Raw genomic sequence first — 22,694 nt, 5'->3', positions numbered from 1 at the left:
GGACTCTTTTTGGTAGAAAGTCTATGTAAAATACAGTTACACTGATACCCTTCTTGGAATACAAGAAATATTTATGAAGTGGTGATTATAATAGCAATTAGAGGGGGAATACAGAACAGTGATGCCTGCTACATGCAAGGCATTTTCCTAAGCCATGGGCTCTAGAAATTCAGTCTCTGCAAAGAGAAAGAACTGTTCTCAAGTATGGGAGCCAAAGCTCTTTCATAGGTGATGTCAGGAACAGAGCTGCCCGCAAAGTGAAGAGATCACCAGCATACTTGCCTTTGAAGTCCTCTAGGGCTCAGAGATGAAAGAAACTTAGGCTGACCCCATCCCTACACATACCCTGGGCACACAGCAGGTGGGTATGTAGGGGTGACAAGAAAGCCAGCACGTCTCCTGACTTCCGATGTCACTTTCTGCCCATCTTCCTTCTCTTTTCTATGTAGAAAACTTGTGATTGTCCATGATTTTCATCCATTAGATGTATTTTCACACTTGCCAACTCTCACCCCAGCAAGACAGCTTTTCAGCATCATTTTGCTCATCAGAACATAAAGTTGAAGTCAGTACAAAAGAGGGTGAACTCAGAATGGGATGGCATGGGTAGGACTTTGGATGTCGAAGGGCTAGCCTTGAAATTCACGGTCAAAAAGTAGAACTGTGATGACACATGAGCAAGACATGAACTTCCTTCTTCCAACATTAGCGCAAATGACATCAGTTGGCTGTTTGGCATTAAGACACTCGGGAAGGTGGCTGCTCTTTGCAAATGGCCTTATCTTTCCCTTGTTTCATGGAGTGGCAAGTTTTTGAGTGTCTGAGTGGCTGGTGGTGGGCAGGAAGGGCATTATCTATGAATAGTGCTAAATTTAGAAAGTGGGCATTGAGACTCTAAGAGAAATCAGGTTACAGAATTCATCAACTTTCCCTTGGCATGAGACCACTGGGACTTTTTTTTTTTTTTTTTTTTTTGGTAGCTGATGAATTAATTTTTTCTTTTTCCACTTTGGAATTAGGCTGTGACCTGAAGTGGAGAGAACCCGTTTTTAATCAAAAGCGGCTTCTCCTCAATGCCTTCATTAACTTCCCACGGTCTTTCATCAACATGCTTGGTGGTTGTTGGGTGATCTCTTGTGTCTCTGACCGTGTCTGGATGTTGCCAGTATATATGTCTTCTCCTAATGGTCTTCTCAGGGCACACTTCTCTCAGCTTTGCTGGAAACAGTTACATCAAATACCGGCTGTCTGAAAATAGCAAAGAAGAGGACTTCCGGCTCGCTCTGCGTCTGCGCACCCTGCAAAGCAACGGGATTATAATGTACACCAGAGCAAATCCCTGCATAATTCTGAAGGTAATTAAAATGGGTTATCTTTTCCTGCAGTCAGTTCTCATGTTAATATTTTGGCTCTCGGACTGGGGCCTGAAATCTTTTTTGTCTTTTAAGTTCTGAAGACCAGAAACTGGCTGGAGGGCAGAGAGGAGCAGCCGCGGTCCTGGGAAGTGCGCCAACACCCCATTTCCTTTTTATACATTCAGCTTCAGAATAGGCTCTTCGGATATTGGGGCATCTCTCTCTCTAGAGTGGTTTCAAGGGCTGCCCTCCTTGGAGCTGTAATCACGCCACAGTTCATTAGAATGCACTTCCTAATCAATTCCACGGCAGGGGTGGTCCTTTAAAAAGATTGGCCGTGTCCTCTTCTCCCGCATGGGCCTATCCCCCACTGACCCTGAAGGTGACTTCTGTTCTTACTCAGGGAGGAAGTTGGAGATCTAGGGTGGAGGAGGTTCCCTGCGTCCTGTCGTGGCCCCCAGTTGTCCACTGCTGCAATCCTTGCCAATCTCAGAAACGCTCCAAAGCAGCCAGATCTCCCTGAGAGCAAGTCTCTGGCTCAGAGCTTCTGGTGCCTTCGTGAAACCAATGACAACACGAATACTAACGGTGCTGTGCCCCTTGTTTGTTTTTTATGACTAAGTTAATATGATACATTTATGACACACAATCAGCCCCATCTGATCAAGGAGAGAACAGAGATTCAGAAAGGTTAAGTTCGTTACCCAGGGTCAGCCAGCTCATAAGCGCCCGGGCCCGGACCTGCATTCCAGTCTCCCTCACTGTATATGCTGCTCTCCTGCCTGATCTCCCCCAGCTCTCAGTCTTGCTGTTACCATCATTTCATCAGAAGTCACATTCTGGGCATCTGTCCGCCCAAGGAAGCCTTCCAGCACAGGAGGAGAAGGAAGAAGAAGGAGGGCCATGTTTAATCTGATGCTGTTCTCCCATTCTCGCAAGGTCCCTGTACCAGTCCATTGTGTGTTCAGAGGCCAGTGCAGTCTGACTGGTAGGAAGTGCCCATACAAGTGGAAATGACTGGCAATTGTTTCCTTCCTAGGGTTCCATCACTGGGCTTAATCGGGATCATGGTGGGCCTTTAGAGCTTCTGTCCTTTGATCGTTAGCTTGGTCACATCCAAGTCGATGAGGTATCCCAGGCTTTCATCCCAGAGGGAGAAAGAATGTAGGACAATAAATGCCTGTGGCTTCTCCTATCACACCGACTTTTATTCACCTGCTTCTGATATTGCAGGGCACTACGTGGTGGCCAGAGGGAGGGAGCGGGCAGTTTGGGTTTAAAACTTTCATGGGGAACTCTCCCACTACCCGCACTCTTTGAACTCAGAGAATCCTTTCAGCTCTCGGAAAGCCAATAGGAGAAGCTCTCAAGGCAGTTTTAGCAAACAGTGAATTCAAATCCAATATTTGTGGTGGAGGAAGACACAGGCAAAAACCCAAGTCCTGTCTTTTTAACCTCCTAGCCCCGAAGCCGCCTGCCTTGGGTCAGCAGATCACTTTCTAAATAGCCCTGGGAGGTGGGGTTTGGTATACTTGCTGGGGAAGGGTTCTGGCCCTTCAGAGCTTCTAGCTCCAAGAGCTCAGCTGAAGTGTCGCCGGCCTCCGTCTCCTTCAAGCTCTTAATAGGACCTCTGGCTTGCAGACCTTCCTTATGAGGCAGACACTTCCTACTAGCAGATCTCTTCTAGAGCACTAAATCTGAGAGCGAACAAAACTACTGGGCCTGAATGGCCAGATCTTAAAAACGGAGCTTGTCATTTGACACTTCGTTGGCAAAGGTCTAAAACGCACAGGTCCCTGGGGATGGGAAAGAAGAATAATTAAACCTTTTAGGCAGCTCTGGCTCCTAAGGTATATTGTATTTCACGAAACAAGCGTGTTTCTGAGAGTTGTGTAAATTGAATCTCTGTAAATGGAATTCTAATAAACGGTGGATGGTGGCTATTTGAAGGAACCCTTCCATTAATCCCTTTGTGATGTGAATAATCACCCCCAATCTGTCTGTTGGGTACGTTTGCTTTTCAAATTTGAGTTTGCCTAAAGCAGGACACAGCTGTACCGAACTACAGCAGATATTCTCCTACAGTTGCCAGGAATATCCACTTAGGGGATTTGAATCTGTTTGCTTAACATTTCCAGCCTCATGCAAGATTTAATTTCATTGGCTTTAGGTACAGTATGTGCCTTGTACTCAGGTTCAACGACTATACTGAAATGCTTTGTTTAGGTTGCACCTCGTGGTTGTTTATACTTTCCCAGTTAGAGCCCGTTCTCTAAAAAGTACTTGAGACAATCCATGGGGGTGTAGGCCACCCCTTGAAGACCGTCGAAGAATTGCGTGGGACCTCAAGGGTTAAAAATGCTCGTGGACAAGGAGCACCACTCTCTCTCAACAGCAGTGAAGGTGCTCATTCTTCTGTTGACCATTGACACTTTGTCTTCTTCCAGAAGAGATCCCAGGCTTACCATAAACACCAAAATGCAGTAAGATCAGAGCACCATTAAGATGAAAATAAAAGGTTAAGAGCCAGCCAATGAAGTGGAGAAGAGCAGAATATCATTGTTAAAAAATCTAGACCGAGGGTTGCTATATCAGTTGAACACAAACCATGAGTGAATTTTCAGGAAGCCCAAACAAGAATAAAAATGGTGCAATAGGTTCTCTGCCTGTTCTCAAACCTGTGTAAGAAACCTGTCAGATCACCAGGAGAGATTTACAGCTTTTCCCCCTGTATCCGTCTTTTGGGTCCAATATTATAGTGAAAGCACAAGAAGTCCTTGTTTGTTAATCTAGAAATGTCATCATTTCATCTTGTGGGGAAGTTATAGATGACACATGGTTTCATTTCGATGATTCTCCAATACAGCTAACTCAAAACCCCAGGAATAAAAGGAAGATGGTCAGGGAAAGCTCATTTGGTTTATAAAACACCCCACTTGGAATGGCCGGATCTTTCTAACATAGAAAAGTAACAAGGAAGCCCACACAGGATTCCAGAGTTTCCAGGACCTGTGTAAGAGTATCACTAAGAAGTGAGTTAACTAATAACAATTACAGGATGATAATAATAAGATACCTATAAGTTTACAAAGTACTTCACAAAATACGTGCATGTATTTTTGTACTCTCCTGTGCCTAGATAGGAGCCCGTCCTTTTTCGCCTGTGAGGAAACAGTTTCAGAGAGAAAATGGGTGGGCTTACCCAAACATAACCAGTCAGGAGTGGATCTGACCTTCTGACCAGGGCAAGCGGGTCAGGAGTACTGCAGGTGTTTATCAAAAGAAGAGTTTGGGAGGGCTGGGATGATCATTTATTCATTCATATAAGCTTTTTTTTATGTTCAATTAGCCTGCATATAGTACATCATTAGTTTTTGATGTAGCATTCAAGATTCATCAGTTGCGTGTAACACTCAGTGCTCATAACCACCCGTACCCTCCTTAATACCCATCACCTGGTTACCCCATCCTCCCCCACCCCTCCCTTCTGTAACCCTCAGTTTGTTTCCCCAGAGTCTAGAGTCTCTCATGGTTTGTCTCCCTCTCTGATTTCTTCCCATTCGGTTTTCTCTCCCTTCCCCTGTGGTCCTCCACGCTCTTCCTTATGTTCCACATATGAGTGAAAACATATGATGAGGTATTTTTTTAAAGATTTGATTTACTTATTTGAGAGAGCAAGAGATGTAGGGGCAGAGGGAGAGGGAGAAGCAGACTCCCCACTGAGCAGGGAGCCTGATGCAGGGCTCAATCCCAGGACCTTGAGATCATGACCTGAGCAAAAGGTAGACCCTTAAACAACTGAGCCACTCAGGCACATCCTTAAGGCATATTTTTTGAGCCAGATAACCATCGATGACAGCCTTGAAAACAGGTTTTTCAAAAGTTCCCTTCACAAAGAATAGTTCCGAACCCTCTCACAAGTTTGGGGCATCAGTGCCTTTGCTGGAGCCACACACCAAAGATTCGAAGCAGTAAGACTTTGTGCCATGATTTATATACTTTTTCACTCAAAATCCTGCTTTCCTACAAAATGACTTAGAGCCCTGATGTCTTGTCTTCCAAGCCCCAAACCACTCAAGATCCAGGTTAAAGTCCATCACTGATTTCAGACAAAACTAAGGACCTAGGGCGCCTGGGTGGCTCAGTGGGTTAAAGCCTCTGCCTTTGGCTCAGGTCATGATCCCAGGGTCCTGGGATCGAGCCCCACATCGGGCTCTCTGCTCTGCAAGGGACCTGCTTCCTCCTCTCTCTCTCTCTGCCTGCCTCTCTGCCTACTTGTGATGTCTGTCAAATAAATAAATAAAATCTTTAAAAAAAAAAAAAAAGCTAAGGACCTAAATATCTTATAACATTAGAGTCCTGCTCAGAATTATGCATTTCATTGACCGAATTGCCTACCTGCCTCCTGCAAGCACATCATTTCAGATCATTGCTGCAGACTTTTTTTTTTTTTTAATACGTTCACCTGCAATACAATTTCTATAAAATAGCTTGCTGTCTGGCTTGAGAAGGCTCTGTCCTCTTAAAATAGAGATCCTTTCGAATGAGGTCTACCCTATTCTGGAGACAGAGAAAAACTAAATATGATCAGAGCGTGAGTTCCCAGTGTGAACAGACTAGCGTTCCCTCCCTGGCGTAATAGGCTTGTGACATAGGAAAAGGTGAACGTTTACAAAGTTACCTCTGACATCAGCACTCTGGCGTGTCACCTAAACAAGCCTTATAATTCCAAATGCCTAGAATTTTGAGGAACTAATCACTCTTGTTTTCCAAGGGCATCAGGCTTCCCAATCATTCAGCAGGTTGCTGCTGTTACTTTTCTTAGCAGAAAAGAAATGGAACCGTACTCACTGTTCCTATGGGATCATTTTATGTCCGTTAGTTACAGAACTTCGATGTATGTGAGTACATTAGAGCTACACTGGCTCTCCAGGATGAATTTGCTACTTGGTTATTATCCCAAGAGGTAGGGAGTGGGGATGGAGAAGGGAATGGACCGAGGAAATCTGTTAATGGAATACATCATCTTACAAAACCATCGATGAATCGCAGCTTCACCATCAGATCTTCCTTGATAGTCTGGGGACACCCCTTTGTAGCCACAGAGCGTAACAGCAGATGGACTGTGCCAGAGGAAGGAAGTCCCCAACATCGCATTTGATCATTTTATTACTTACATTGAAATAAAAATATGGATATTACCCAGGAGTTTTTCCTGAGCAAGTCTACTGGTATGATTTACAATATCCATTCAGTCCATTTTGTGGAACCAAAAAATGTTCGAGGCAAAACAGCGTAGATCACATAGGAAAGCTCTAGGAAAAAACACACAAATATTTGCCTCCGGTCTCTTCACGTGTAAACAACTGCATTTCAGAGTGGAGTATGTGTGCACTGCGTACCAGGTAACTAACCATTCTGCAGCAGGCACGGGCTCCTCAGAAAAGGAGCCATAGCAACGATCTCTGCTCACCACATAAGGGGTCCCAAGCCCAGACAGGTCAAACAGTTCTCTCCAGGTCACCTGGGTGCGACACGACAAATCCTGCGTGAGAGACCTCATTCATACTTCCCAGGGCTCTGCCTGGTTCGCACAGCCCCCTGCCTTCCATATATGCACGTTCCCACGGCATGACTTTATATGCAGGAAGAGAAGGGGCTAGAGAATCCACAGAGGCAGAAATGTGAGTCCCTGAGAATTCGTTGTCTGTGGAACACACTGAAGCACATGGAGAGAAATACTTCACTCGTGAGGATGAGCGATACTGCGAAAAATCCCCATTAGGCTGTCCTAAATCAAGCATGTGTTGGGAAGAGTGGGTCAGTCTGTTTCTATGAATTCGTTTGGCGTGTATACCTCCCTCGCTCTTCGAGATCTGGAAGGTCTGCCTTCCCTTCACTTCCCCTTCCCTCTCTCCCCACGTGTTCTGTGTTCTTTGCCCACACTCTGGCACGGGAATACTGATGTCAGCAGATTCTAAATGAAGGCCTGTCAGCCTTGCATGACTCAGATGTTGGTCCCCACGAGACCCCCTTGCTGGGTCACACAAAAAGGCCTGCAAAGTACCTTTTGTTTCTTCACAGTCTCTAGCTGCATGTCGTTTCATGGCCCAGTATCGGTTTGTTGGCAGGTCAGGGATCCAGCATCATTCCCTGGATCCTCAAGCCACTTTGTGTTTCTAGGAAATGCAGAGGGGAGGGTGGACCCCAGGGGATTCAAAGGCCAGTCCTTCTCCTCAGCAACAGTTGAACCTGGGTCTCCATGGAGGACCGGTCCCTGGCCAACAGGTCCTGGCCGGCTGCCATCACTCAACAGCACACACTTTCTGAGTTTAATGTCCCCCTGTGGTTTGTTAGCCTCCCAGAACGGACTTGGATGCCCTCCTTGCACCAGTGCAATCAAAGTAGGCGGGTCTCTGTTGTAGCTGACCCTGGACCAGGGGCTGGGAGCATCGATGAGGCGTGAACTGTTACCCAGATAAACCCTTCTGGGGGACCAGATATCATTAAACACACATTGCTATATTCTAAGCAAACAGCCAAGCCCTGAACTTTGTGGGATAATCTTAACCTAAATGATGGGCAGCCATCTTAAAGAACCGTTTGTTTGTTTGTTTGTTTGTTTGTTTGTTTTTAAGATTTTATTTATTTATTTGACAGAGAGAGAGAGCACAAGCAGAGGGAGCAGCAGGCAGAGGGAGAGGGAGAAACAGGCTCCACTGATCAGGGAGCCCAATGTGGGACTCGATCCCAGGACCCCAGGATCATGACCCAAGCCGAAGGCAGCTGCCTAATCAACTGAGCCACCCAGGCGTCCCCTAAAGAACTGTTTTAAGAATATACGAGTGTTTAATATAGAAGCATTCTAAAATCTTGACTATGTATGAAGCCGGGAATTAGGAGATCTTTTATTTCTGCCTGGCCTCTTTTTCTCCCTTCTAGAAACTTCACACAGACTTGCTTGTGGAGTACCTAGTTATTTCAGTGCTTATCTGACTTATGGCCATCTCCCCCGCAAAGAAACATAAGCCCCTGAGGTCAGAGATAGTAACTCTTTTTGCTCAGAGTGGTCTCCGTAGCACCTGGAACACTGCTTAGGACATAGTAGATGTTCAATCAATATTTGTAAATAAATATTGAGTTCACAGAAATCATTCCTGTGGTGGTAATAACAAAGAAGGATGCAGAGAATCAACAGACCCTCTCAACAAGATATTGCTGTGACCTCTTAAAGGGCACAGATCCAAAGAATAGGAACATTCTTAAATTTAACGGCAGATCTATGCAGATGTGCTGGTGTTACTCCTTGCAAGATCTGGGACATTTCAGGCATGCGTACAGCACATCATGGGGAGAGATCAAACCACCGCAGACTTAGGACTGGCCCCAAAGCCACCTCCATCCTAGAGGCTTCCCGTGGACAGGGTGGGAACGGGGGTGTCCAGGAGTCTGTTGCCAGATGCATACTGAAAAGCTCCCGGTGCTCATTCCCCCACACAGATCGTGGACGGCAAGCTGTGGTTCCAGCTGGACTGCGGCAATGGCCCTGGGATCCTGGGCATCTCCGGCAGGGCGGTCAATGATGGGAGCTGGCACTCCGTCTTCCTGGAGCTCAACCGCAATTTCACAAGCCTGTCCCTGGACGACAGCTATGTGGAGCGGCGCAGGGCACCCCTCTACTTCCAGACGCTGAGCACGGAAAGCACCATCTACTTCGGGGCGCTGGTGCAGGCGGATAACATCCGCAGCCTGACGGACGCGCGGGTCACGCAGGTGCTGAGCGGCTTCCAGGGCTGCCTGGACTCGGTGGTGCTGAACAACAACGAGCTTCCGCTACAGAACAAGCGCAGCAGCTTCGCGGAGGTGGTGGGCCTGACCGAGCTGAAGCTGGGCTGCGTGCTCTACCCCGATGCCTGTGAGCGCAGCCCGTGCCAGCATGGGGGCAGCTGCGCCGGCCTGCCCTCCGGAGGTGAGTGCACCGCGCTCCGCTCGCTCCGCACCAGGCAGGGGTGGGAGGTTGGGGGTGGTGGGGGGATGGGGTAGAGAAGGTAGGGGCAGTGGGGGTGGGGGAGGCAGAGGGGCCTGATCGACCTGCGAGGGACTGGCTTTTACAGGCGTCCCCCATTCAAGTGCTCTCCCACTCAGCACTGGCCTGGCTTCCTTTAGGAAGGTCCCGGAGCTTGAGAAGTGTCCGTGTCACTGGTCCTTTCTCAGCAAGCTACAGGCGCAGGGCGGTGACCTCGGGTCCAGAGATGCTGTCATGGGGCCCGCCCCCGTCCCCCCACACCCTTCCAGGCCTGGGGAGGAATAGGACCCTCTTTGAGGTATCAGCGCTCTTGAGCCACGTGGGCGTCACTGCAGAATGATTGGTGGCAGAGTCTGAATCATGACATCCCCACGCGATCCTTTGTCACCCAGACATGGAACTTCACTAGAAAGGGAGGGGAGGGTTAAAGCCACGACTCCAGGAATGGAAAGAGAGTGGAGATGCTTTGGAGAATGCTTTTAAAACGTGCACATTAAAAATAAATCCAGGGACTGCTCTGTAAAGGGGTAGAAGGACAGGACTAAAGAGAGGGCATTTTACAGGGAATCTCAGGACAGATAAACAGTGAAGGCGCGAGGCTCTACCGCAATAAATTTTTTCCCCAAGCATATATCACGAAGAAGAAAGAAAGAACAGGAGAGACGACAAAAGCGGAGGAAGGGAATGGAGGGCTTCTGCTGTTTGAGGGAAAGGCCAAGATCATCTAAGTCCTGGGAGTCTGGAAGTAAAAGAATCCCTGACTTCCCCAGATGCGGTTCCTGTGCTGACATAAACTAGGTCAGGCACTCCCCTGGTTGAAACCTCTGCTGCCTCCCAACAGCCGCTGATCACACTTGAGCCCCTTTGCAGAGTCTCTCAGCAGTAGTGTGATTAGCAAATTTAAACCTTCCTCACAAATCACTTAGAGATTCTGCTGTGCGCATTGCCATCTAATGTTCGTGAAGCCCAACTCCGAATTTAGAGCCCATTTTATTATTAGAATGTTATAAACTGTCCATGAAATGATACACTGCCGAAATACAGACACCAAAGTTATTTAGACTTGCATATGTTGCTGCCACAATGAGGGCCAAGTGCCCTGGGGGGAAATTTCTGCTGTCTCGATTTAAGAAATCTATTTGCTGTTTTTACTGTCTCAGCAGTATATGTAAATAAAGGGTTGTTATGGTGCCATAACTCCCGACTGATGGGCAGTAACTATACTTCAGTGGTTCTATAAACCAGCCCATTATGACAAGTCATGGCCAGTTTTTCACCAGGCAAAACAATTCTGCTAGTGCGAGCCATCCACGATATCTAAAAGGAGCATATAATTAAATTGGGTTGAAACAGAACACCACTCCATGTCAAATGCCCGGCTCATAGCCACAAATTGTAACATACTTTCCGCGATGGCAGGACGGTGTTTTTGCTGGCAAAGCTATGGGCTTCCACCATGGGTTATCTTTAAAATAATAGTAACGATAATAATCACCCTATTAAGGAAAAAGACAGGGAATCTTGCTCTGCGACGTGCATTTTAGTGTTTTTTAATTGCCTGAAATCCGTGAACTAAGTATTCAGTGCAGGTATGTTCATTAAGTGAATGTGTCTCATAACAACGTGGCCATTTTCCTCTACTTTTTTTTTTTTTAAATTTCATTTGGTTTAACCACATCTTAGCACTGAGGACCCCCATACTGTATGCTTTTCACACAGCCTCAAGCACTTGCTTTCCTCTCCCCGAAGGCCCGCCCTGGCCTGGTTGCGTTCTCTCTCCTATTCTTCTTTGTTCCTGCTCCCCACTTTGCCCTCTCTTTGGGTTTGGGACTGGGATTCCACAACAGGTGCCCTTTCTTCCAAGGCGATAGAGACTTCCATCAGCTCAAATGTTTCCTTTGTGCCTGGAGGCTCATGTTTTCCTACAACAAAGTATCTTTCCTCATCTCCATCTATATGACTCTCTTCTTTCAAGCCTACTTTCTCTTGAGTTGAGGAGGCCCAGTGGTTCTTACCTCAGCAAGCCCCCAGGCCATGATCCCCAATCTGGGGGTCTCGTGCACAGTAGTACTGAATGTAGGGCCAGCAAACTCCTCACCACCTACCAGGAAATCCAAGAACTGGGTTTCTGTTGCTTCCCTAGGAAAGCAAAGGCACAGAATTCCTCCTCTGATATATGGGGAAGCATCTATCCACCTGCCCCTGGGTATCAAGATTAAAACCTCAGCTTCTAAAAAAAAGAGGAGAGGGAATCCATTTTCTTGCCACTATTATCTGTTAATATGAGAATAATTTTTTTTCTAACAATTTTATTTATTTATTTGACACAGAGAGAGAGACAGCAAGAAAGGGAACACAAGCAGGAGTGGGAAAGGGAGAAGCAGGTTTCCTGCCAAGCAGGGAGCCCAAAGTGGGATTCAATCCCAGGTCCCTGGGATCATGACCTGAGCCAAAGCCAAACGCTTAACCGATTGAGCCACCCAGGGGACCTATGAGGGGAATTTTTGCTAGGCCCTTATATCTTCTCTGCGAACACCTGAAATTGGGGGAGAAAAGCCAGGAAGGAAATAACCAATAATTTGGCCTTTAACTCCCATCCGTGAAACTATGCAGCTAATTGTAAGGGTATTTAAAAGAAAGTAAAAAATCATCCTAGTTGTGAGGGATGGTTTAAAAAGAACAAAAACCTCAGTCGTTAATGGAAGAATATGCATGCCTTAAAGAATGCCCTCTGGCTACAGAGGTGTGTAATCACAGAGAGCGCGAGCCCCCCTCCCCCAGATACAGGCAGTATTCAAAAAGGGGGAGAGGGCTAGAGAAAGTGGAGTGAGGTGCTTCCCGTGTGACTCCATACAAGGGAGGAGGCTGGTGACAAAACTTAATTGACTCAGCGTCTTCCTGCTGTTTGAACACTGTGCTGTGTGTCGCTTTAAATTTCCAGAACACGTAATTGAGTATAATCACCCCCTTGGCCACTGAAGAATGCTGGCGTCTTGGTCATCGGCTCTCCTGCGGACAGGCTTCACTCTCAAACTGTGGCTATCCCAGCTTGCAGAGCATTCAGAGTTTTTAAAGCAGCAACCCACAGCAAGAGGCATTCTATTTCAAAGAGGCGGGATTGTGCTCTAGCCTCCTCCAAACCCAATCAGACCCTTGGCAGGAAGCGGCCAGGAAGCCGCGTCTGCTCACTCAGAATGACATGGTCAGCAGGTTTGACCAGCGCATAACTCTAGCTGTCCTGAGAACGAACCGCGGGAGCCCCGAGGGAATTAGAGCCCGGAATGCTAACTTGTAATAAGAGTGTAAATAGGACTCTGTAAATCAACCACAAAAGGAAGGCTCTCTCTTGTTAAAGCCTTGGAATTACATATATTTCATAAACATGAACTGGAAATAGCAACCACCGTGGAGGAGAAATGTCCTCATCCCACTCTGACCCCTGCATTTCCAGACCCTGTGGGGTAGGGAGCTGCCCACTGAGCCCCCACAATCTGGATAAGGAGTCCTCAGTCCTCCCTGCCTCGTCCTGCTCTGCTCAAGCCCATTACTGGAAAAACCTAGTTGAAGCTAAGCTGTAATTTGGCAAAGCAGTGCAGCGAGCCAGGCAGGCGCCAGGCCAGAAATAGCCATTCTGTCAGCTCTGCATGAGACCAGAAGCCTAACTCTTAAAGTGAAAACTTGGTAAATTTGTAAATGTTAAGAGTTACATGTATTATGCTCCTACTTTGGGCTTGGAACTGTGGTAAGTGCTTGCCTGATAGGTGCTTACGTGCTGTGACAATTCTTACGGTAAGCTGGGCTCAGTACTTGTCTTCCCTTCTCCCTTCCCCCTCCCCCATTTTACAGATTAAAAACACAGGCCAGAGAGGTTCAGGAACTAGCTCCGTGTCACACAGCTAGTACAGGGGGGGAAGCCAGGATTTGATCCAGGTTTGTGGAACCCCCCCTCCAGCCTGTGCTCTTGGAACCCTTGTCACTTAAAGTGTGTTCTAGGAGCCAACAGCATCGGCATCCCTGCAAATGTAGGAATGTATCTTAGATCCCACCCCAAACCCTCTGAGTCCAAGTCTTATATTTTAACAAGATCTCTAGGTGATATGTTGATATCTTTCTCTATCTCTGAACTGCCCTGAAACCTAAGAAAACTAGTTCTTTTTTTTGTTTTCACATATACATAGATGGTGGTTCTCAGTCTCTGAGAGGCACCTGCCTCACCTGAGGACCTTATTAAAATGAATCCTTGTTATAGAGGAGTCTCTTGATTGTTAAGGGAAGAGAAGAATCTCTGTACTTGCCTCCTTCATTCGCTGCCCATGTCAAAGGAACCTTCTGCTAGATCACTGAGTCATAGTCGCAAATTGCTAAACTTACTACCAAGAAAAATTTCTCAGTGAAATTTTGGTGGTGGTGGGGAACAACACCCAAACCTACAAATCGAAATCTCAGAATCTGCAGAGGAGGGGAGTTCAGACATCTCTGTTTTTAACAAGTCTCCAAAGTAGTTCTATGCACATCTGAGCTTGCAAACCAGTGACGTTTGGGAATGCCAATAAACTCTGCGTTTGCAGGAATGTGAGTCAGTGATTTCCAGGAGAGGTGAGCAGACATTGGATGTTCAGGAAGTGAACATTAGATGTGCGGCCTGCTTTGATTGTCACTACTTTAGTGTGAAGCTTGAACTTTGATCCCCAGTCGGTCAGGAGTTTGAGGTCCCCCTGAGCTCCCCTCTAAAGAGGAAAGTGAGAGTGTCTCCCTACTCCCTCTAAGTAAGTCGCACAGGACAGCAAGTTCTCTGATGTTGCCAGGAGTTGGGCATAGAAGTGTTTTCAGCAACAAAGCTGCCCGAGATACTTTGAGTGATGTTTTAGTGAGTATTTTGCATCCCTAACTGGTAAGGGTCTGGAAAAACTCAGGCCTTCAAACTTTTGGAAATTCTGGAATCCCATTGCTGTCTCTGGGACGAACAGATTCCATTGTGTGGCCTCCCTTCCCTCCCAGCTGGCTTAAGGGAATTGAACAGGGTTCCTGTATGAGTTCAGCCCACTGGCCCACTGAGCGAAGTGGGACAGAGAAGGGAGGAACCAGACTCCCAGTCGATATACTGTGAACATCATTTTTTTTGTAAAAATATTTTATTTTTAAGCAATTTCTTCACCCAAAGGGGGCCTCCAACTCAGAACCTGGAGATCAAGTCTCACGTGCTCTACTGACTGAGCCAGCCAAGAACGCTTACTGTGGACACACTTTGCCTGAGCTTTGCAGCTTATGGGAAAAAAATTTTTTTTTTTTCCTGAGGCTCCTTGTTTTTGGTACTTTGGAAAAAACCTCATAGTAACAGCATTAATCATATAGATACTTCTATAAAACAAAAAAAAAAAACACCCAAACTCTCAAAACCCAAAAACAGTCAAGGTGTGTGCAAACACAAAAGAACATGCTGGAACGTGAGAATTTACTGTGTGCCTAATGTTGTTAACACATTACGTGTTTCCAGATCCTCAAAGAAAAATGCTAGAAGCTCAGCCCAATATACAATGGTTGAAATGTAAGCAAGCTGTCCTAGGGAAAGTTACAGGTCTCACTTTCAAAGGTCATTCTGCACCCTGCGTGGTAAAACACAGGAATGACAGAGGCCATGTTCTACAGCCAAACCTCCTCCCCACTTGTGATTAACATCTCATAATGGGCCCACTGAATTAAGTATGAGTTTTCTCATGCTTATTGAGATTCACACAGACTAGACGTTTCAGGATTTCCCAAGATTTAGCCTAAAAGTCAGAGTAAGAAACTCCCATGGCTTTCAGTCTTTTGGTTGATGGGCAACACAGAAACGCAGCTGATTTCAGAATCCATGGTAGTTATAATAATTATAACAACAAAGCACCTAATGTGTGTGTGCAACATTGTAGCTGATGAATCCAAAAGCCTTGTTATCCTCCATGAAGTGGGTATTAGTGAGATTCAATTACCAGATAAAAATAGGGAGTTTCCTGGAGGCCAGGCAGCTCAGCTGTGACCATATCTGGCTGGTGGGTAACAGCCAGAACTTAAAAGGACCCAGAAACTCCCTAACCCCTTATGGCTGCCTCCCCAGATCACGTGAGCTCTTAGAGTCTTTAGATGAAATCCATAATCCAGCAACGTAGTGGTTGATACTGACTTCAGATCCCAAATGCCAGCTGACATTTGTCATTATGTCCACCTTTGTGCACCAGGCAGATGTCACCTTATCGGGGCAGCCATACCTGATTGGAATCATGTCACTTAGAGCAAGGCTGAGGGTTGGGGCCATTACCTGGATGAATCAGCTTGGAGAACAACTAATAAGTCAAAGGAGTCAGATAGAAATGATCTTGACTATTTGCTTACCCAGCCCACAGTCACTCTGTAATTGCTTAAGCCGTTTCTATTTTTTGCATTTAATAGGTTTTGCGGGTTTTCTTTGAACGAGGAAAGGAGGGGGCATTTTAAGTTGGTCTGGGTGCTGATTTCAAAGCCATCTGCATCTACTGTAACTAGAGGATTGTAAATAAGAGCACAGCTTTGAGGCAAGGCTTAAAAATACACTTCTCACTTTGCCAGGATTCTGGCAAGAGAGGCTCTAACAGTATTACTTTTTTGTAACGTGTATCCAATGCTAAGAATATGATTTGTATTTTTTGAACCTGGGAACTGCTTTAAGCGGTGTCTGCCACTTATTGACTATGTAACTTCAGGCAAACCATCTTATTTAAGCCTCAGTTCCCTTATTTCTGAAATAACTGTAATAATAGTACTTACAACATAGGGTCATTGTCAAGAATTAAATGAGTTAATGCATAGAATGTTCTTTACGTTTTCCTAGTGCATAATAAGCTGTTGTTCTTTTTTAAATTTTCTTGAAAGATTTATTTATTTTAGAGAGACAGGGGGAGCCCAAGCGGGAGGGGCAGAGGGAGAGGGAGAGGGAGAAAGAATGTGAAGCAGATTTGCGGGAAATCCAAAACAAGCCTCCATCTTACGACCTTGAGATCATAACCTGAGCTGAAACCAAGAGTCAACTGTTTAACCGACTGTGCCACATAGGCACCCCTAAGCTGTTGTTCTTGCTAATAATTTCCTTATTTGGCCTTCTCCCCTAACCCTGGGGGAAAAAAACAAAAAACAAAAAACTACTCTTTTTAATAAGACTTGGATAATATCCACTGCATTTTATTTTTCTTTCACATTTGCAAAGTGTTAAAATATTATTTGTGGTCAAATAATGCCTGGATAGTTCTTGAAATTCCGTTTCCTTGATTTGTAGGAGGTTTTTTTTTTTTTTTTAAGATTTTATTTATTTGAGAGAGAAAGAGCACGAGCCCGAGTGCACAAGCAGGGAGAGGGGCAGAAGGAGAGGAAGGAGCAGACTCCCTGCTGAGCAAGGAGCCTGACATGGGATTTGATCCGAAGACTCCAGGATCATGACATGAGCCAAAGGCAGATGCTTAACCAACTGAGCCACCTAGGTGCCCCAACCCCTGCCCTTGATTTGTATTTTAGACCTACATATGGTAATGCTTGGTAAGAGCAGAAACTTTATGACGCCCGTATCTTACTATTTAATGATTATTTGGCTCCCAGAGGGATGTCTGATGTCCATCTTCCTTATTTCCCTGGAGCATTGTGGGGTCTAAGTACAATCCCCTCCTCATTCCTAGCTAGTGATAAGTTCCTGCTCCTGATGAGTTTCAATGCCAATATCATCTTGTAGAAATGTATGAGAATCTGGAAGCCTGGATTCAAGCTCAAGCTCAATCAGTTACCGGTTATATGTACTCGAACGAACCACTAACCTCTCCAGCCCCTATGGAGTTGAAATGTTAATAGGGCTTTTCATTTTTCCTTCCTAGGGTTATTGTGGTCCTTCATAAAATGACTCAGAGTGATTTTAAACCACTATAGCATTAGATCCCTTAGTATCACTGTGGCAGACTTATTGATATTCTAAAATTACTAATAATAGGTCCAAGCCAGGAGAATGAGATCATAAGGAAAACTTTGTGATAACAGTGACTCTTGACCTAGAAACCTCTTTCACAATAGATCTCACTCTTCTTTCATTTAAAGAAAAATCTGACCACTTTAAAATAAGATCCAGTCACTTTCCCCTCTCACTGTGTTAACATAAAAACTCCAAATTCAAGGTTCTACGAGCATTATTTTTTTCCATTCTCTGCCTCCTTTGCCCCATGGTTTTAAGATGGTGCAAGCAGATACCAGACAGCTTCCTTCTGTCTTTGGATAAGCAGAGAATCCAGAAAGAGACTGTAATGTAGTACAGTTGTTAAAAATACAGTTCAGAGGATATTGAATAGTTTGGGGACTCTGGAGTCAGATCCACACTAGCTTCATGATCGTGAACAAGTAATCAGCTTCTCTGTACCCTAGTTTCCTCATCTAGAAAATGGGAGGAAAAATAGTACCTCCAATACAGGCTTCTTTTCAAAATTAGATGAGTTAGTAGATGTGAAGTGCTTGGAACTGTTTTTGGCACAGAATAAACGTCATACAAGTGTCAGCTGCTATCCTCGTCATTGACATCATCATCTTCAGATGTAAAGCAGAGACCCCCTCTGTCAGGTGTGGTTTGCTCCAGCCTAGATCCAATGTTCCCATTCTGTACTCCTGCCACACCCCGTGCCTGCTCTCATGGTGGTTTTGTAGCTGCCTTTATGTGTGTAGATAGTGTATTTTTATCTTTATATCCCCAGTGCCCGCCTTAGTCCCTCTTGCAGGGTGTGCTGGGAACCAGCTCTCTAGAAATCAAAGCCCTAGTTGATAGTGTTTGTTGATTTCTGTAATGTAGATACTCCCACCGTGACTCACGTCAGGTTACCAAGGGTATGACAACGGGCCTGCCAAATTCCTGACCATTTAGCAGTCGGTTCTCACAACGCTGTGAGCAGGCGCCAGCCAACCATTGCCTGTGGCTTAGGCACTCAGTCAGTGAATAGGTTAATCAGTCAGCCTGGCAGCCGCATCCAGTAACACTAGCTAGCCCACAAAAGATAATGAAAATGACAAAATGCAGAAGGGAATGTGTGGGAGTAAAATAGTGCACTAGAGGTATTGCCTCATTTTAAATTCTGATTTTCCAAGGCACCGAGACATCAAATCAAAGAAATCAAACCCATGACCTTAGTTAGAATCCAGTTTCCATGATAGTAATTCAAATGTCCCTTATTTCCAGACAGGACTTCCTTGTGCCTCCCTTCCCCCCAACGTCTTCTGCTGTGGCTTTATTTGGGGAATTGTAGGAAGCTTGCCAGTAGGAGCTGGAGAGGGGGGAGTTTTACCCACCCCAACCCACCTTGCCTTAGATTGCTCCTTTGGCTTCCCTCCCACCTCATCACTGATGTTCCTTTAAGTTCTCTCCTGTGGTTGTGGCGTCCCTTCCTTTAATCAAGAAGGGAGTCTAATTCATCCTCACAGGTTACTCTACCTCTAAATGGCATGCTTTTCTGGCCAAGGACTAGCCAGGTGACACAAAGATACATTTTTCCCAGTTCTAACTGTTTTCATCAATCGCATTTGACTCCATTAGGGCGAGCAGCTTCCCAAATTGGAAAAAAAAAAAAAAATTCCAGTCAGCATAACTTAAAGCAAGCATACCTCAGACTCATGCACCCTGTCTGCAGACATCAGGTCGACTGCCTTTGGACACAGTTTGCATCAACAACGTTCTTTCCTTAAGAGTTAGTTCCCTGGTGTTTCACTGTTGTTGCATTCAAGAGCACCGTGTCTCTGTCGGAGCCTCAGTCTCTGGCCCTTTGTGCTTCTTGGTACCGGGGAGGCTGGGACCACACGGCCCCCTCCTTTTGTGAATGTAAAGAGTTCTCTCTTGCCTCCTGCACCTGCCTCCCAAAGGCAAGTCTTTCTCGGAATGTAGGAACACCCAGACAGTCATAAGTTCCCCCTAAATGTGAGAGATCTCTGTATTGTGGGTTGAGTACACATAAACGAGCATACATACTATTTCAATCCAGAGATTTTTAACTATGTTATACCTATAGAAATCAATCTATAGGAGCACCTGGCTGGCTCAGCAGGAAGACCATGTGACTCTTGATCTCCGAGATCATGAGTTTGAGCCCCCTGTTTGGTGTAGAGATTACTAAAATCAATCAATCAATCAATAAATAAACTTTAAAAAATCAATCTATAAAATCTCAACCTCAGTCACCGGGGAACAGAGATTAGCCCAAGAACCCTTCAGCTAAGAGTGAGAATGGTTATTTATAGCATTTACAAAAGATCTTAGAAATGAGGAAAGTCTCATTGGTCACTTCCAGGTAATGTGGCGCTCTCCATCACAATCCCACCACCACATGAGTAAGAGCATTTTCATAAGCCAGAAGCCCTGAGGAGTAAGGGGACTTGAAAAGGAGACAGCATCAACCAAGGGTGAAGGTGGGAGGCAAAGGGACAGGTGGTAAGGAAGAGAGAAGTAAAGCTTCGAGAGGCTGAAATGTTGACCAGCAGAAGGGAGTCTGGGAACTGAATCCCCAAAAGGCTCAGGAATGGGAGGCATTAATCACTTCTAGAAAGGTAAGAGATGGGGAGAAGTGCTGAAAATAAGAATTGGTCAAAAACCTGTTTGAGAGGCAGTCAGAAACCTAGATTCCCGCCTTCTCTCTATGCAGCCAGGTGATCACGCCCCTCCATGCCCTGGCAGAGCCTGAAGGTGATGGTGGATTGCAGGGGTGAGAAGACAGGGTGCAGGGAGGGCCTGGGTCTGCCCTGCACTTGGTCAGAACTGGGGTGGGTAGAAGTGAATCTCATGTGTTCATTGGATGCTGAGACCCACAGCCATCCCTCCTCTCCCACCATCCAGTCCTCCGAATGTTAGAAACCAGGCCTTCACTCTCCCTCTGGGCAAGTGATAAGGGTCATAAGTGGGGAAATTTACCAACCCAGTGGTACTGAAACAGTATCACAGTATCACAGTTGACAAACCCCACTCATGTGCTCAGAGCTTCCCATCAGATTTCTAATTTCCTGCTGTCCCACTCTGCGATCTGAGCTGATTAGGAGGGATTGCCAGACAAGGTAGGAAATCCTCTAATTTGGAAGATAAAGAATGTAGTAAGCTTCTCCAGAGAAGCAGAACCAATAGGATGGTTAGATAGATGATAGATAGACAGATAGATAGGTTTTAAGGAATTGACTCATACAATTGTGGGGCTGGCAAATCACCGATTTATGGGGTAGGCCAAGAGGCTGGAAATTCAGGGAAGAATTGATTTTGTAGTCTTGAATTTGAAATTATAGGGCAGTCCAGCAGGCTAGAAACTCAGGCAAAATTTCTGTTGCTGCAGAATTCCTCCGTCTTAAAGCAGTCAAATGAATGAATGAGGTCTAGCCCATATCATGGAGCGTAATCAGCTTTGCTTCAAGTCAGTTAATTGTAAGTATTAATCATATCCACAGATACCCTCACACCATCACCTGGACTGGTGTTTGTCCAACAGTTGGACACCATACCCTGGTCCCACTGACACATGAAATTCACCATTGCAGAGACCAAAGCAAAGAAACAGAGAAAAAACAACCTGGACAAAACTATGCAGGGAGAAAACTTCATAAAAATATTAATAACCTCTAGAGATAAGATATTGTAACCACAAAATATGAGCAGGATGCTATGGTGCTATTGTTTAAACACACACACACAGGAAACCTTAGTGAACAAAAAAAGAGCTCCTGGAAAATGACAACATAAATGAAAATCTCAGTAAAAGTTTCAGATGATGAGAATCTCAGAAAGCACAGAAAAAAAACCCCATGGAGATGTAATATAAGAAAAATAATTAGAGGAAGGTCCAGGAGATCTGAGATCCAAATCATAAAACTTCCATAAAGACGGAAGAGGGGAAACAAAGGAATGGAAATCATCAATGAAATAATTAAATTTTCTGAAGAAGTTAAAGGACAAGAATTTCCAGAGTCCCCAGGGCCAATTGAAATAAACCCACACTACAGAAAATCATGGTGAAATCTCAGAAAATTGGGGGCCAAGAGTAGATCCTCCATGTTGCTGTAGAGGAAAAGAAACCAGGTCCCGTACAAACTTCAGGGACCAAAAGGCCTTGGATTTCTCGAAGGCCACATGGAAGGAATTGTTCAGAATTCTGGGCACAGCCTACCAAAGAGGGGTAAGGGTGAAGTAAAGACATATCCAGCTATGCACGGTCTCACAACATTGACCTGCAAACCCTTTCTCAGCTACCGTAGGATGGATCCTAAGGAAATAGAGAGTAAGCCAAGAAATTAGGAAGATAAGGGATACCAAAAACACTAGATCCAGCCCAGGAGAGCTGAGAGGGCGATCCCAGGGACAGCAGCCTCAGAGGCTGTCAGTCAGAAGGCCTCAGAGGGAAGATTTCTCCAGCGTATAAAAATACAGAACACCAGGCCAAACAGCAACACCCAGAGAGAACTAGTTCATGAAGAGTTCGGTGTTGAATTAGCAGTAAGTACAGCTGGCCCTTGAACCACATGAGAGTTAGGGACGCCGATCCCCTGCACAGCCAAAATCTCTGTATACCTTTTGACTCCCCAAAACTTAACCTCTGAATATAGCCCACTATTGACATGAGGACTTACCAAATACATAATAGCCAATAAAAACATATCATGTATGCTCTACATATTATATACTGTATTCGCCCAATAGAGTAAGCTAGATAAAAGAAAATGTTATTAAGGAAATCATAGGGAAGAGAAAATACATTTACAGTACCGAACTGTAAAAAGTTCATGCATAAGTGAGCAGAGGCAGTTCAAACCCATGTTGTTCAAATGTCAGCTTTCCTGTTCAATGGCATGTAGGGCTGCTGTTGTACTAAGTGGGACTTAGAGAACCATCGGACTCTTTACTATGTGCATTATACCTTTAATAGGAAAAGGAATTTTAATTTTTTTTAAGTAAGCAAAAGAAAACCCTTACTAATTATTCATCCCTTCCATCTCTGAGAGGTAAATAATGCCACTGTCCTCTTAGAATCTTACCTTCTCTGACACTTAATATTCCTGGTGGTAAGGATGCTACCCCCCATTTCCTCCTGATGGGTTCATGAGTAGAAATAGAGAAAGTGGACAAAGATGTGAAAATCAGGGACCAAATACAGGCTGGGATTCTTCCATTTCCCCGTGCATCTGTGAAACTGAGGCTCATTTGAGTCAATATATATCCGCATGTTACCTGTCCTCCCCTCACCTCCTCTCCAGGTGGGAATTGCGGTTCTTGGCTAAGCAGAGAAGGGGCATGGGGTTGGGAGAGGGGTTCAGGA

At 45.4% G+C, this 22,694-nt stretch overlaps 1 protein-coding gene across 4 annotated transcripts in view; it reads left to right on the top strand.

Moving 5' to 3' along the window:
• FAT3 (FAT atypical cadherin 3) overlaps positions 1-22,694 on the top strand; it is a 639,398-nt gene that overhangs the window by 605,482 nt on the left and 11,222 nt on the right. For all 4 annotated transcript variants that reach the window (XM_032852827.1, XM_032852826.1, XM_032852825.1 and 1 more), the window contains 2 exons: positions 1,198-1,355; positions 8,856-9,324. In XM_032852827.1, coding sequence (XP_032708718.1) covers positions 1,198-1,355; positions 8,856-9,324 — 627 coding nt within the window. The remainder of the gene's footprint in view (positions 1-1,197; positions 1,356-8,855; positions 9,325-22,694) is intronic.

The sequence above is a fragment of the Lontra canadensis genome, unplaced genomic scaffold (assembly GCF_010015895.1).
Source record: "Lontra canadensis isolate GAN:19392208 unplaced genomic scaffold, GSC_riverotter_1.0 scaffold7, whole genome shotgun sequence".
Taxonomy (NCBI): Eukaryota; Metazoa; Chordata; class Mammalia; order Carnivora; family Mustelidae; genus Lontra; species Lontra canadensis.
The sequence above is the reverse complement of the archived record's forward strand: the minus strand, read 5'-3'. Positions and strand labels throughout refer to the sequence as shown.